Source organism: Phascolarctos cinereus, unplaced genomic scaffold (genome assembly GCF_003287225.1).
Source record: "Phascolarctos cinereus isolate Bilbo 61053 unplaced genomic scaffold, phaCin_HiC Scaffold_9;HRSCAF=440, whole genome shotgun sequence".
In the NCBI taxonomy this organism is placed as follows: domain Eukaryota; kingdom Metazoa; phylum Chordata; class Mammalia; order Diprotodontia; family Phascolarctidae; genus Phascolarctos; species Phascolarctos cinereus.
Window position 1 is genome coordinate 3,693,568 of NW_027556402.1, and position 13,479 is coordinate 3,707,046.

A 13,479-nucleotide genomic window follows, 5' to 3' on the forward strand; every position below is an offset into this window, starting at 1 on the left:
GTACTAGAAACCCCAGCCCCTCAGGGTTACCTCTGCAACCTTGAGGGGAAAAGTAGCTAACCATCCTCCGCAGACCCAACTGGCTAGTGTAATTTGGGAGAGTGACCTCAGTGGGGAAGCTACATAGAATAATGAGGTGAGAAACCGAAAAGATAGAGAAAGGGGAAAAAACTCCTCAGGCTACAGAGTGACAAGGGATTAAAAGTGAACAGAATAATCATTGCCAGAAATGCTTCACAGAGTTACCTATTAAATCAAGGCCAGTGAGGCCAGTGGGCTGATTTTCACGGCACAGAGAATACCGCTTGGGGAAGGTGAGATGGTCTTCGTTCTCCATACCTGGGTGCTCCGGGCCGGGGCAAAGGTGCCAGGGAGGGTCAGAAGCTGTGTGCAGCAGTGCCTGGCACCCCAGAGAGGAGGGAAGGCCCCAGCACAGCCGGAGCATCTGAGCGGGCAGGAAGGCAATCCTTCTATCATGCATAATCCTCAAGTTTGGAGGAATCCTCAGAGAGTGTCTTATCACAGCATATGTCCATCTCATTCACTCACTCCTTCCTCCTCCCCTCTCTCTCTTCTCCTAAAGTCACTTCCACCTCCAAGCCCTGGAAATCCCAGAGGCCCAGGCCCCAGCGATGCCGGCTCTGAGGTGTGTGTGTTTACACAAGCCGACTTCTCCTGTTTACACAAGTGAACTTCAGCCTGGGTGAGATCATCACAGCCCTCACTGCAGGATAAAGAGCCCAGAACCCACACTTGGGTTATAGGAGAACAACAATGGTGATAACAGACTACATTTCCTTCAGCACTTTGATTCTCCAATCAATCCATCCTTATACATTTATTAAGCACCTGTTATGTGTCGGCCACTTTAAGGAACCTCTTCGGAGCACTGAGCAAGGGAGTCAGGTATCATGGTGCCCACATTACATGAAGGGAGGCAAGTTTCTACTGAGGAGCTACATTCCCCACAACCTTGTCAGGATTCACAACAGATGATGTTACCTTGGAAGCCACTGTGGTGTGATGGGAGCGCTGACCACACCCTCCACAGGAGGCTGGCTACAAACTCTCCCAAGAGAGCCGGATTGCAGGAAGATTTGCACATAGAGTCAGCAGATCCCGACAGGATAATGGCCACTGGGCCAGAAAGCTGCTCAGTGGCTGCGAACAAGTCTTGACGCTAATGGCAGGCTTTGGCTCTTCAGTCTGGAAATCACCAGTGAGACGACACCTGGAGCTATTGCTGGCCAGTACAGGAAGGAAATCCTCTGTTAGCATTTCTTGGCTCTTCTCTCTCTCCTCTCCCTGCTCAGAGCTTCCTGTATCCTAGCCTTCTCACATGGGCTCATACCTATCAGGCATACTGCAAAGGCTCTCATTCAACCAGAGTCCATAAAAGAGCCGAGCCACCACCTACTGGCTTCTAGGCTTCTAGGGGATGTGGTTACCAACGAGAATGTGTCCTTCAGGCAAGACAGAAACCAGAAGCTCTGGGAGGTCAAGAGACTTATCCAGGGTCACACAGCCAAGCAGTACCTGAGTGAGGAAGATGGCCTAGGATTCAACTTGATAACAGATAGGAAGGATTCTAGAATAGACTTCAAGGAACACTTAGAACGGTCATTCCAAGTCACTGCCTAGTGTGGACTCTAGGAGACACACCCCTGAGTAACTGGAAGGTCACTCTTCTCCAAACACTGTGTCATCCAAGAAAGAACCCCCTACTAAGAGTCAGGGGACTTGATGTCTAGTTTAGAGGGAGCTAGGAGGTACAGTCGATAGAGTGCTGGGCCTAAAGTCAGGAAGACCTGAGTTCAAATCCCATCTGGGACATTTATTAGCTGTGTGACCCAGGGCAGATCACTTAACCTGTCTGCTCAGTTTCCTTAATTAGGAAATGGGGATGATAATAATAGCATCAGCCTCCCAGGGTGGCTGTGAAGACCAAAGCCTGCAGGACAGTGCCTGGCACACAGTAGGCTCTTAATCCACGTTCATTTCCTTCATTCCTGGTCCCAGCTCTGCCCCTGACTCATCATGAGACCTTGGCCTCTTGGGGTTGTGGATAGAATGATGGACTTGGACGCAGTCCTGAAGACTGGGGTTCAAATCCTGCCTGGGACTCCAGCTGTGTGACTCTAGACAAGTCACTTGGCCTCTCTGAGGTGGTTTGTTCATCTGTAAAAGGGAGATAATCAATCCTATAATACATACACTCACAGAGTTGTCCTGGGGATCTAATGAAATGTCTGGAAGTCCTGTGCAAACTTTAAAGACTACATAAATACGTCAGTGAGCATGGCTAGAATCCAAATCCTGTCCAAGCAGAGCTGTGAGTTTAGGCTGACCTTACCTACCAAGTTTACCAAGATTCTGGATTCTCCTTTCTCAGCTACTTTCTCCCACTCTGTGGCTTCCCCCTCTAGGCGCTGTGTCCTACATGTTTACATGTTTTACTCCCCCCCCCCCAGAATATACTCTTGGGAGACAAAGTCCTCCGTTAGCTTGAGTCAAAGGAATTCAAATTCAGTTCAATAAGCATGACCCTACTGTGTGCAAGGATGGAGTTAAAAGTACAACAGGGGAATGTGTGCAGAACCACAATACACAAAACTACACTGGGAGTCCACAGAGGTGCCAGGTGAGGAAGGTAGCCCTAAGTATTGAATACTTTCCAGCAGAGGTAAGTTTGGCGTGGGTGTGGAAGGGGTCATGAAATCACATCCAGGGCAGTCTCCTACACTACCTATTGGTGAGGTCAGCCCTCAGCCGAGCCCCGTGGCTTTCTGGAGAATCCTCCCCGGGGTTCTTTTCACCCCAGGCTGTCTTTCTTTCCTGGAGGAAGAGCTCCAGCCCTTACTTGTGGCTTGTGACCAAAGAGAGGGGGTTAGAGTAAACTGACTTGATGAGGGGTAGGGGCCTGGGGTCAAAAACACTTAGACACTTCCTGATCCCTGGGGCTCCATCTCTCCGGGAAAGGAGCCGTGACCCCAGTAGAAACTCCGGCTTTTATTCAGGCAGCACAAGAGAGCCCTGGGTGTGAAGGCAGACCACCTGGCTTTCAGGCCCATTTCTACAGCTTCCTCATTACGTTTCTTCACTTGTAGTGGGCATGATAATCTTTGCATTGCCTCTCTAAGGGGATTCACAAACCTTAAGGAGAAAGGTGGGGGAACCCAAAGCCTGAAGAGGTTTAGCTGGCCACATATACATAATAAAGCCAGGAATGTGGCTAGGTCAGGCAGGAGGAAGATAATAACTGGGTCCTGGGGCCCGCTCCCCTCCCCCTCCCCCTCTTCATCTGCAGGACGGAGCGGAAGGTTTCTGAACTGGGAAAGTCGGTGTTTGCTGGGAAGGCGGTCTTGAGCGGGGTGCCGACTGGATGCACTCTAGCCTTCAGAGATTAAAGCAGGGAGACAGGGGAATTAAAGCAGGGGAATGCCCACGGTAAACTAGAGTAGTTTCCCACCTAGAGGTGAACCCCGCAATGAGACAAGGCCGTCTGAAATCATGACCAGTTCAAAAGGTATTCTGGAGCCTGAAGGCATTGCCTATTTAGCTAGGAGGGACCCTTCTGGGAGTTCCGAAGAGGTTTGGTCTCTTGGGGCAAAGATTCACTGGTTAGAGATGGAAGGCAGTTGAGTGGTACAGAGAATATTAGATTTAAGAATTAAGAAGGCCCGAATTCAAATCCTACCTCAGATACTTACTAGCTAGATGACCCGAGGCAAGTCATGACATCTCTCAGCCTCAGTTTCCTCATTTATAAAATGGGGGTATATAGCACCTCCCTCCCTAGCAACCCAAGGGTGTTGTAAGGGTTCAACGAGATGTACAATGCACTTTGCAAAACTTAAAGTGCTGTGGAAATACTAGCTATCATTATGAAAAGCTTATTCTAGGCAAGATGCTGAAATAGCTAGCTACTTGAAAGGAATAGACAGGTCATGCTTCAAGGAAAAAAGCTGGGAAGGTTCTCCCTTGACACCCCCTCCCCAACCAAAAAATGTTACTGGTCAAAGGCTGAGAGTGAGAGTTGCTATTTTCTGAAAGAGCTGTAGAAAGTGATGGAGCTTTAAACTTAGTGAGCGTGGCAGAGTCCACTCTTCCCAAAAGGAAAAGATAGTACTAGGGCTCTAGCTGAAGGCAGAAACTGGAAAGAGACAGAAGCTCCCCAGCCACACACCCAGTGCAGCCGCTGTGGATCGTGGGTCTAGCAAAGGCTGCAGCCGGGAGAGCAGTGAAAGCGTGCTCGCTGGAGTTCAGCAGGGAGCAGACTTAGGGGAAGCAGCTGTATGATAGACAGCACCAGAGGACACGGGGAGCCTGGTAGCGTCAGAGACAAGAGCAGCCCCTCCATTGGCGTACCTCAGCTGTGATCATTCCCAACATGTGTACCCCTCCCCAAGTGTGCCCTAGCGACGAGTTCCCTTCGTGCGTGTCTCTCTGTGCCTATGTTCTCTCTTCCCACTGATGGTGTAGGAAGGGAAAGATACAAAGATTTCTCTAGCACGTACTATGTGCCAGGCACTATACTAAGTGCTTTTTAACATTTGATCCTCACAGCAGCCCTATGAGGTGGGTGCTGTGGGGGGGGGTACGCCCCAGGTTTTACGGGGAAGACACCTCATTGCTAATTTCCTGACTGTCACTTATCAGCTGTACTGAAGTAATTGTGCCTGATAAAAGTCAGTCTATCGATGGCGGCTCCTCCGCTTTTGAGTGGATGCAAACCCATAGAATGCCTTCAACGTGGACTCGTTCCAGTCTGCCCCTGGGGCTCCACAATATGAATTCCATTCTCGGATCATAGAATCCTACAATGTCAGTGCTGGGAAGGACCTCACTTAGAGGGTACCTAGTCCAACCAGCTCATTTTTCAGATGGCAAGTTGAAGCCCAGAGGGGAATTTGTGAGCCTTGCTCACAGTGACACAGCCAGGTTCTAGCATGGCTGGCACCAGGCTGTTCACGCCCTGACTCTATTGTATGCCACAAGGCTTTGAACTGGACTGTATATGATTTCACCTAGTTGGGCTCTAGTGCATCTTCTCACCCGTAGCACAGGGGTGTCCTGCTTGTACCACCTGTGGCCCTCAGCAGTGAGCTGAGCACGAAGTGCAAGCTTGATAACTACCACGGACATTTATCAGGAGGGAACATAAGAAAAAAGAAAGCCCATTTTTGGAGTGGGGTGGGGGCCAGGAGAGAACCCTGCCACTTACCCTGGGTCTGAGGCCTGGCTTGACCAGCTTCCAGAGGAGTCAGCCTGGCCACAATACTGTACCTCCCTGGGCCTCCATTTGCACAACAGTAAAATGGGAACAACCATTCTTTCTCTGCCTGCTATGAACAGGAATGTCAGGAGTTAGTTATCTCATCTTCTCTAGGTCATTATGATTTCTTCAGGAACCTGGGGGGTCTTTCCTACCTATGGAGCTCTCCCTGGTCAGACTTGTCTGAGGAGCACCCTCCCCCGGCTCATCAGTCTCTGTGCTCTTGTCTTTTCTCCATGCCCATGGGGGGCAGGGATTGGGCCAGCCTCATGCTTAGCCTTGTCTACACTTTTCCTCAGCTCTGTCGATACTCCTTCCAAGGAGCCCATCGCAGCCTGCCTGCATCATCTCCTCCTCCATGACTTGGCCCATAGCTATAGATCTTCCACAGGGGCCCAATCTAGGTGCCATCGGCCTTCCACCCTGGTATTTTAGCATCCTGTGACTAGCAGGGTGGCTCCTGGGTTGTCTGTCTGGGGGGCTTTCACAAGATGACCAGCTTTTCTGGTCTTTTAAAACATTTTTAAATTTCCTGGATAAGAGCTTTTCTGTGACACAGAAGTCACCATTGAAACACTGTGCATCTGCTTGTACCCACCACACAGCTGTCCTGGCCCTTTGGGGTGGCTCTGACTGGCTTCTCTGGTTATGGCTAAGTTTTTTGTCTCTGGGGCATAAAGCATCCCCAGAAGAATATCTGTAGGTTTCGGGGTCAAGGAGCAGCTGGGGGCCATTGAAAGCACCAGGGCAGGCTGTCCAGAGCAGCCTGGGGCTGCTGTCTTTCCTGCTGTTCACCTTCACTCTCCAGGGGTACAGTCTGAGTAGCTGAAGGACAACTCACTGCCCCTCCAATTGTACTCAGGCAGCTAGGGGGGAAGAATGGAAGGAATGCTAGAGGCAAACCCTGCCTCAGACAGTCCTAGCTGTGTGTCCCTGGGCCAGTCACCTAACTGCTCTCAGCCTCAGTTTCCTAATCTGCGAAATGGGAGTGTTAATAGTACCTATCCCCCAGGGGTGTTGTGAGATCAAATGAGATAATACATGCCTGGTGCTTCCTAAACCTTAAAGGGATATCTAGAAGCTAGCTGTAGTACTGTTACTGTTCCCATTACATCACATGCATTGTAGGCATTCTTCATCCACTTGGTTTTTCCTGAGTGGATTGTTGGGCAGAGAAGCCTATGGATCCCAATTATGCAGACTCGGGAGCATTCAGGGGACAGCTGTAACCACCTAAGCTAATGAGAAATTTGTTGAATGAGGGCTCCTCCACGCAAAGCTAAGGCCCTTCCCCTATCCCCAAACCCTACTTCTGGGTACATGGAATCCGGGATCACAAGGATATTCAGAGGCTGAAGGGTTAGCACCATACCCGGCACAAAACAGGTGTTTAATAAATGCTTACTGACTGACTGGCTGAAGAAGGGACCTTTGAGGATCGTCTGGTCTTCCATCGGTTCAACCAGTCCAGAGCTGGGTTCAGTTCTGGGGGGATGGGGGGGGAAGAGAATTTCCTAAGGAATCATGGGATGCCTAGCGGGTCTGGAATTTATCCTTGTGAGCCTTGGAGAACCCCAGCTGGGGTGGGGGAGGAGGAGGAGGAGACGGTGGAAGGAGGAGGAGAGGGTGGAGGAAGAGGAGGGGCAGGAACCTTCCAGGCTCAGCCCTGCTCCCCCACTCCCAAATGCTTTCTCACCCCAGCCACCATTACTTTCAATTTCCTTTGGGTTGCCTTGTTTCTAGTGCCTTCTCTCTGTTGGTTTTCTTCAATTTATCCTGTCTGGGTATTCTTTTGCCCCAGTGGCTGCTCGTCTTCCCCACTGGACGGAGCCCTCCAAGCGAGCAGGGCGGTCTTTGGCCCCTACTTGTAATCTCCAGCGCTTAGTAGGCGCTTAAGAAATGTTTGACTGGCTATTGACTGACTGGCTGTCCATATGGTCCCGGGGGAGGGTGAGTCCCTTAGCCCCGGAGCCCTCCTTTGATCTTCGTGCCCAGCGCCTGACACGGTGCCACCTCGAACCCAGGGCGGCCCCCACCCCATCAGTTCAGAGCCGGATTGAGCTCCTAAATTCGGGCTGAATCGGGCTGGACTGCCTCGGGCCACGGCAGCTTAGGTCCGCATTGGCCTGGAAGTCCCAGGCCTAGGGTTCACGCTCGGGGAGGGCGCCCAGGTGACATTGGCCCAGTCCCCCCCCTCGTGGAGCCCGCGGGCTGGGCCTCTGGGTCAGGGCACTCTCTGGTCCCCGGCCCCGAGGCCCCTCCCTTTCTGGGCGGCCGTGGGGGACGGGCCTCGGACTTTCCGGTCCTTTCCCCTCGGGCCGCAGCCCCGAAGGGCGGGGAGGGGGAGGGGCCGCGGGGAGGGGGAGGGGCGCTGGCTGGGGGTGGGACGCGACGACGCGGACGCGGCCGCAGCGGCGGCGGCTGCGGCCTGGGGGGCGGGAGGCTCGCACTCTCCCACTTTCCGGGGCTGGCGCACACGGGCCGGCCACAGCCGCCTTTCCCAGTCCCGGCGGCAGCGGCGGCGGCAGCGGCAGCGGCGGGAGCGGCAGCGTCCGATCCAGCGCCCGGAGCCCCGCGCGGCGTCCCTCCCAGCCTTCGGGGCTGCGGTCACCGGCCCCCGCCGGCGCCCACCGGCCCTGCGGGGCGTGCACCTCCAGGATCTCGGCCCTCCTTCCTTCCCTCTCTCCCCGTGTCCTGCTCCGGACTCGGCGGCGGCCCCTCGGGGTGCGCGGGCCGGCTGACGGACGGTCGGGCGGCCGACCGGCGGGCCAGACGGGACCAAGCGAGTAGGGACGGCCGTCGGGGGGCGAGCTCCGGGCCCCGCACCCAGACGCCCGCGCGCACGGCGGGCCAGCCGGGGCCCCCCGGGACCATGAACAGCAGCGGCGCCAAAGGCAGCGGCGGCGGTGGCGGGGGCAGCAGCGACAAGGAGCCCAGCCCGAGCGACGGCGGCCTCCCGGAGGAAGAGGTACGGGGGGACGCGAGCGCGCCCCTGCACTGACGGTCGGGGGGAGGACGGAGCCGGACGGACTGACTGGGGAAGAGGTCCGGGGCGCTCCTCTGGCGCCCGGACGGCCTGGGGCTAGCTGGAGCTGCGGCGGACGGGACGGGGAGGGACCGATGGGACAGGGCGGCCGAGCCCGATGGGACGGTCAAGGGAGGGGATCGGGGCCACGACGGACGGACGGACGGGCCCTCCTGTGGACCCCCACCCCGACCCCGGCTCGCCTAGGGCTCAGGGAGATCGCCCCGACCGCCGTCCCTCGCGGGTCTCGGCTGGCCAGCCCGAACGTGCGGCGACCCCGATCAGTCGTGCTGCGGTCGCCCAGGCTGGTTTCCGTTGGGGTGTGTGTGCCTGTCCCATCCTGGCAGAGCCGTGGCGGAGCCCCAGGCGGGCTGGCCGAGCTTGGAGCCGAGCGGCCCTCCTCCCCCACAGCAGTACTTGGAGATTAATAGATAACTCATTAGGTGCATTCCTGCCGGCCGCTGCTCTGGCTCCAGGGCCGCGGTCTGGGCTGGGGGCCTGGGGAAGTGTTGGCGCTGGGCGGGTGCGGGCCCGGGCCGGGCAGCAGGACGCCGCACGTGGGAAAGCTCTGACCCGCAGCCGGAGCCTGCATTTCCGCAGTAACTTGGAAACAGTGTAACTTGGACGCAACCCCCCCACCGCCAGCCCCTATGACTGCCTGGCCTTCGGTGTTCCGAGAGCTGACCCGGGGCTGCGCCGCAGGGCCCGGCATGCAGAGCTGAGTACTCGGGTGGAGAGGGGCCAGGAAACCTGGAGCACGGAGTGTGGCCCCAGAGCCCCCACCCTTTATGTCTTGGGCAGGCTTAGCCTCGGGGAAGCTATTCGCCCCCGGCTTAGGGTCCTGGTGCTTCTTCCTGCCTCCTCCCACCCCTAGCAGAACCTTGTGTACAGTAAGTGCTAAATAAGTGCTTGTAGTTGGAGATGCATTCTGCAGATGGATAGACTGTACTGAGTCAGACTATACTTTTAGCAAAGGAGATCCACTGGGACTGATTCCACCCCGAAAGAACTCAGGGCTGTGTGTGAGACTTGGGTGGTAAAAGTGAACTTTATCTCCCCGGGAAAGGGCCTCTGGGCAGGCCACTGAGATCCTCAGCCCCAGAGAGGTTGTATTGTGGTTGGAGACCCCAAGAGAATGATGGGGCACTTTGGAGGGAGGAGTCCGTCCCTGAGGGCTGACTTTCCTTTGGGAGGGGTCAGGGTAGCCTCAGTAAAGAGCCGATAGGAGTTAGAGTGCATCTGCCTTTGCCTTTAGCACCCAGCTCGTGGGTTAGACTTCCTGGGCGACAGTGGTACTCATCCTTGCCTGGTCTACCTTGGGTGGTTTTGATTTCTGCATTTTCCTGAGGAACACCTCCAACTCTATGATTTGCATGACCCACCCCCACCCCCATCCCCACCCACTCCCCTTCTCTCCCTCTCCTGCCTTCCTTTCCCCCTACATCTACTCTTCGATTATTCCGGAGGTTTCTTCTTGGGGGTTGGGGGAGGCTGGTGGTGATGGTGGGTGACCCCCTCCTGCCTTGGGCTAGGAGATTAAATACATCTCCCACCTGCACTCCCCCCAACTGCTTTTTTCTTTACTAGTAGTTACATCAATAACCCTTTCCCTTAAAACAGCAATATATACCACCTTGACACAAAGTTTCCCCTCCAAGGGGTTGAGTGACAAATACCTCCCTGCCTTCTGAATCCGCTCTGTCCCCTGAAGCTGGCAGCTGGGTCGGATCTAAGAACAAGTTGGACCAGGTCAGGTTTTCTGAACCTTTTTTGGTGTTAGGCTGTACCCCATGGGCTGTCTGTTGAAGCCTGGACCCCTTCTCAGAGTTAGATATTGGAATTCAGAAAATAAAAGAGGATTAAAATGAAAACCAAAGGTTAGTGAAAATAAAGAGTTTCTGGACTTTAAGTCTGTGGACCCCAGCTGAAGAACCCCTGGTTTAGAGTCAAACCAGTGGCCACAGGGCCATGTCACTGAGAGGAAAACTGTCCTGGTGGGCAGGAGTCTGGGGCTGAGATGGATTCTGGGCAGGCTTTTGAAAAAATCAGCGTTTGATTTCCTGAAAACACAAGTCCTTTAATAGTATTTATCTGGGGGGTAGGGATTTTTATTCCGTTCCCTCTCTTACTCTCCTAGGCCTGAAGAAAAGTGAGGGGAAATCTAGACCCATCCTCGTGGATGCATCTGGCCCCATCTCCCCTGCAGACCACTGCCCTGGGGGCTGGGGTGTGTTACTAAACCTTTATTAGGTAAATGGAGGAGTATTTTACACAGTTTTCTTTGCTTAGGGATAAATGTTTATTCAAGACCGAACTCTTTCAGCACCTCAAAATCAAAGAAGCCACCTTCCTCTGGCTAGACCAAACATGGCTTCTTAGTCTGGGGGCCATGAACTTTTTAAAAAAAATTTTAATAAAAAAATTAATTTTGATAACTTAATTTCAAGATAGTTTCCTTTGAAATCCTGCTTATTTTTATTTTATGCATTTCAAACCATTTTTCTGAGGAGTCCATAGGCTTCACCAGATTCACACACACACACACACACACACACACACACACACACACACACACACACACACACACACACACACACACACACACACACCAGTTACAATAACCTGAGGGGATTCTATTCTGAGGGTTACCAAATCCAGGGCAGTTCAGCCTCTGTCTGGGTATGGGGACTGAATTACTGTTAGCCAGTCAGCACAGTCTCCAAGCCCTGCAGAAATGTGAACTAGGAATTTGGTGGGCCTGAGCTGAGCCCTGCTGCCCTGCCCCAGGCCCCCTCTCCTTTAGCTTGACAGAAACTCAGAAGTGTCCAGGACTACATAGATGACGCACAAATTGAAATTTAGTGCTGGGGAGACCAGCAGCATCTTTGCCTGGCGGGCAGTGGTGAATTTGATGATGGAGCAGCCTGGTGACTTCATGTCTTGCTGTCCAAAAGGACCCAGGTTTTTCGGGCCACTGTTGCTGTGGCCCCAGAGTTCATGTACTTTTCGGGGATTCTAAGCCATCAGGTGGGGATTGGGAAGCAGGGATGTGGGGAAATGTACCAGGTTTCAGCTGCCAAGGGCTTGCTGCTTGGAGGGTCCGAGGTTTCTCCTAGCTAGGCCAGGTCGTATTTTGCTTTGGGTGTTGTGCTCAGATCCCAAGGGGAAAGAAGTAATTTTACTTTAAGACTTGGCCGGCTCCCTGTGCAAGACGGGGGGAAGGCTGCAGTTTTTTTGGGCACCAGTAGCCCGGAGGGGTGTGTGTGTGTGTGTGTGTGTGTGTGTGTGTGTCTGTCTGTGTGTCTGTCTGTGTGTCTGTGTGTGTGTGTGGGGGTCAGTCTTGGTATCCAGGTCTGTGATAATGAGATCCTAAACAAATCTGAAGTTTTTCTGCAGTAACGAGTTAGATGTGAATGTGTGACAAAATCCTTTTCGAAGTCGCTCTGTGTTTGTGGAACTTCTTTCCCTTTGCCTCCTGTTTTTCTCGATGGGCAGCAAAATGCTCCCGAACATGGCCACTTTGGTTCTTCATTGAGACCCCCTTAGAATTTTTGTTAGGCCAACGGTGGATTCTTGAAGTTTGTTAATGATATAAAAGTACTGAGTAAGTCACAAGCCTCAGTGAGCCCAGGGCCCTTATCTTAACCTGGGGGCCAGGAACTTTTAAACATATGTATATGTATGTGTAGAATTTATATCAGTATAATTGGGGTCCTTTCTAATATTCTGCCATCAACAAATTAATAAGCTATTGTAATTATTTTAATATAATCATTACAATAAGCATTATCTTACCCATTTATAGACACTATTCTGAGAAGGGGCTTCCCTAGGTTGCCTTTCAGGGGCTCCATGATGCCATTCCAGGCCCAGAGCTGGAAGCCATGCATTCCATTTTCAGGTCAGCCGATAAGGCCCACAATAAAGGTGGGGTAATTTTTTTTCTGGAATGTTGTAAAACAGATATTTCTTACTGGTATATGTCTTTATCACTGCTAGTAAATTAGAAGACTGTTTTGACCCTGGTAATTTGGAGTTAATTGTGTTTCAAAACAAATTAGACCCCATGGGCAAAGACAGTGGTGCTCCTCAGCCCTTCCTCGTGTTCCTTAGTTCTCTGTGGCTAATGCTGGTTCTCTTTTAAGTTGGCTTTTGGGGGTGTTTACAAGGATGCTGAAGATGTACCTGGCTCGGGTTTCTGGGCCCCAGGGCCCACGATGCACCCTCCACATGCACTCTGGCCTCTCTAAGCTGTTCTGAGCTTTGGGCTCTCATCCTGGAAGTATTGGACAGAGCTTGAAGGTGGGAAACCACAGGCTGCTTTTGTCCCCTGACGGAGCCTGGTGAAGTCTATCTTAAATCCCAGGGTGCACAGTGCAGCTGTTGTTTGAAGCGTTTAGTGCTGGGTCTTTGGAGGACAGCCGGACTCAGTATCCCCTGCCACTTCCCCAGGGGGTTCCAGGAGGGCTGAAAGATTTCCTCAGACTTCTGTAGAGACACTGTCTGTCCCAGCCCTCTGGGGACAAGGGCCTTCTTGGGGGGATGCCTGGCTAGGGTCAGGGCGGACTGACAGGGGGGGCATCTCTGGCTTTCACGATGGAGGTGTGATATGCTGATATTTGACTTATGTCAGTGATGGCCAGGCATGAGCTTGTGTGAACACCTTGGGCAGGTGCGCCCCCCCCGCCCCCCCCCCCACTTGGCCCAGGGAGAAGGAATCCAGCCTGGGAGCTCTCTCTTAACCTCGTGTGGTTTCAGAGCAACGGAACAGCCTAGGCCCAGGGGTGTGTTGGGGGTGGGGGTGGGGGTCCTGACAGGGACAGCCTGGTCCCGCTTTGGCTTTCCCTGTTCATTAGGCAACTGGGTGATAGAAGGCTGGAGTCAGGAAGACCCGAGTTTAGATTCTGCTGCAGACACTATGTAACCTTGGGCAAGTCACTTCACATCTGAGCCTCGGTGTCCTCATTGGGATGATAACAATATCTACTTCACAGCGTTGTTTGCAGACCCTGGTCTTTAGACACCAACTCCAGCATTCTTTCCGCTAAGCCTTCTTAAAACCATCTTTGACCGTAGTACTCCAGTCCTCAAAAAACCCTCACTGGCTCCCTATTACCAAATGAATCAAGGACAGCCCCGACTGCTTCCCCAGGGCTGCTGCTCCCCCCTGGAAGCCTTC

At 53.3% G+C, this 13,479-nt stretch overlaps 1 protein-coding gene across 2 annotated transcripts in view; it reads left to right on the forward strand.

Moving 5' to 3' along the window:
* Nucleotides 1-7,668: 7,668 nt before the first annotated feature.
* Nucleotides 7,669-13,479, forward strand: part of RBPMS (RNA binding protein, mRNA processing factor) — a 143,089-nt gene continuing 137,278 nt past the window's right edge. Inside the window, exon 1 of one of the 2 annotated variants that reach the window (XM_021008234.2) lies at nucleotides 7,669-8,243. In XM_021008234.2, the coding sequence (XP_020863893.1) occupies nucleotides 8,148-8,243 (96 nt within the window). In that variant the 5' untranslated portion in view covers nucleotides 7,669-8,147. Of the gene's footprint in view, nucleotides 8,244-9,073; nucleotides 9,191-13,479 lie in introns of those variants that run through there. The other variant, XM_078148599.1, reaches the window with a different exon arrangement.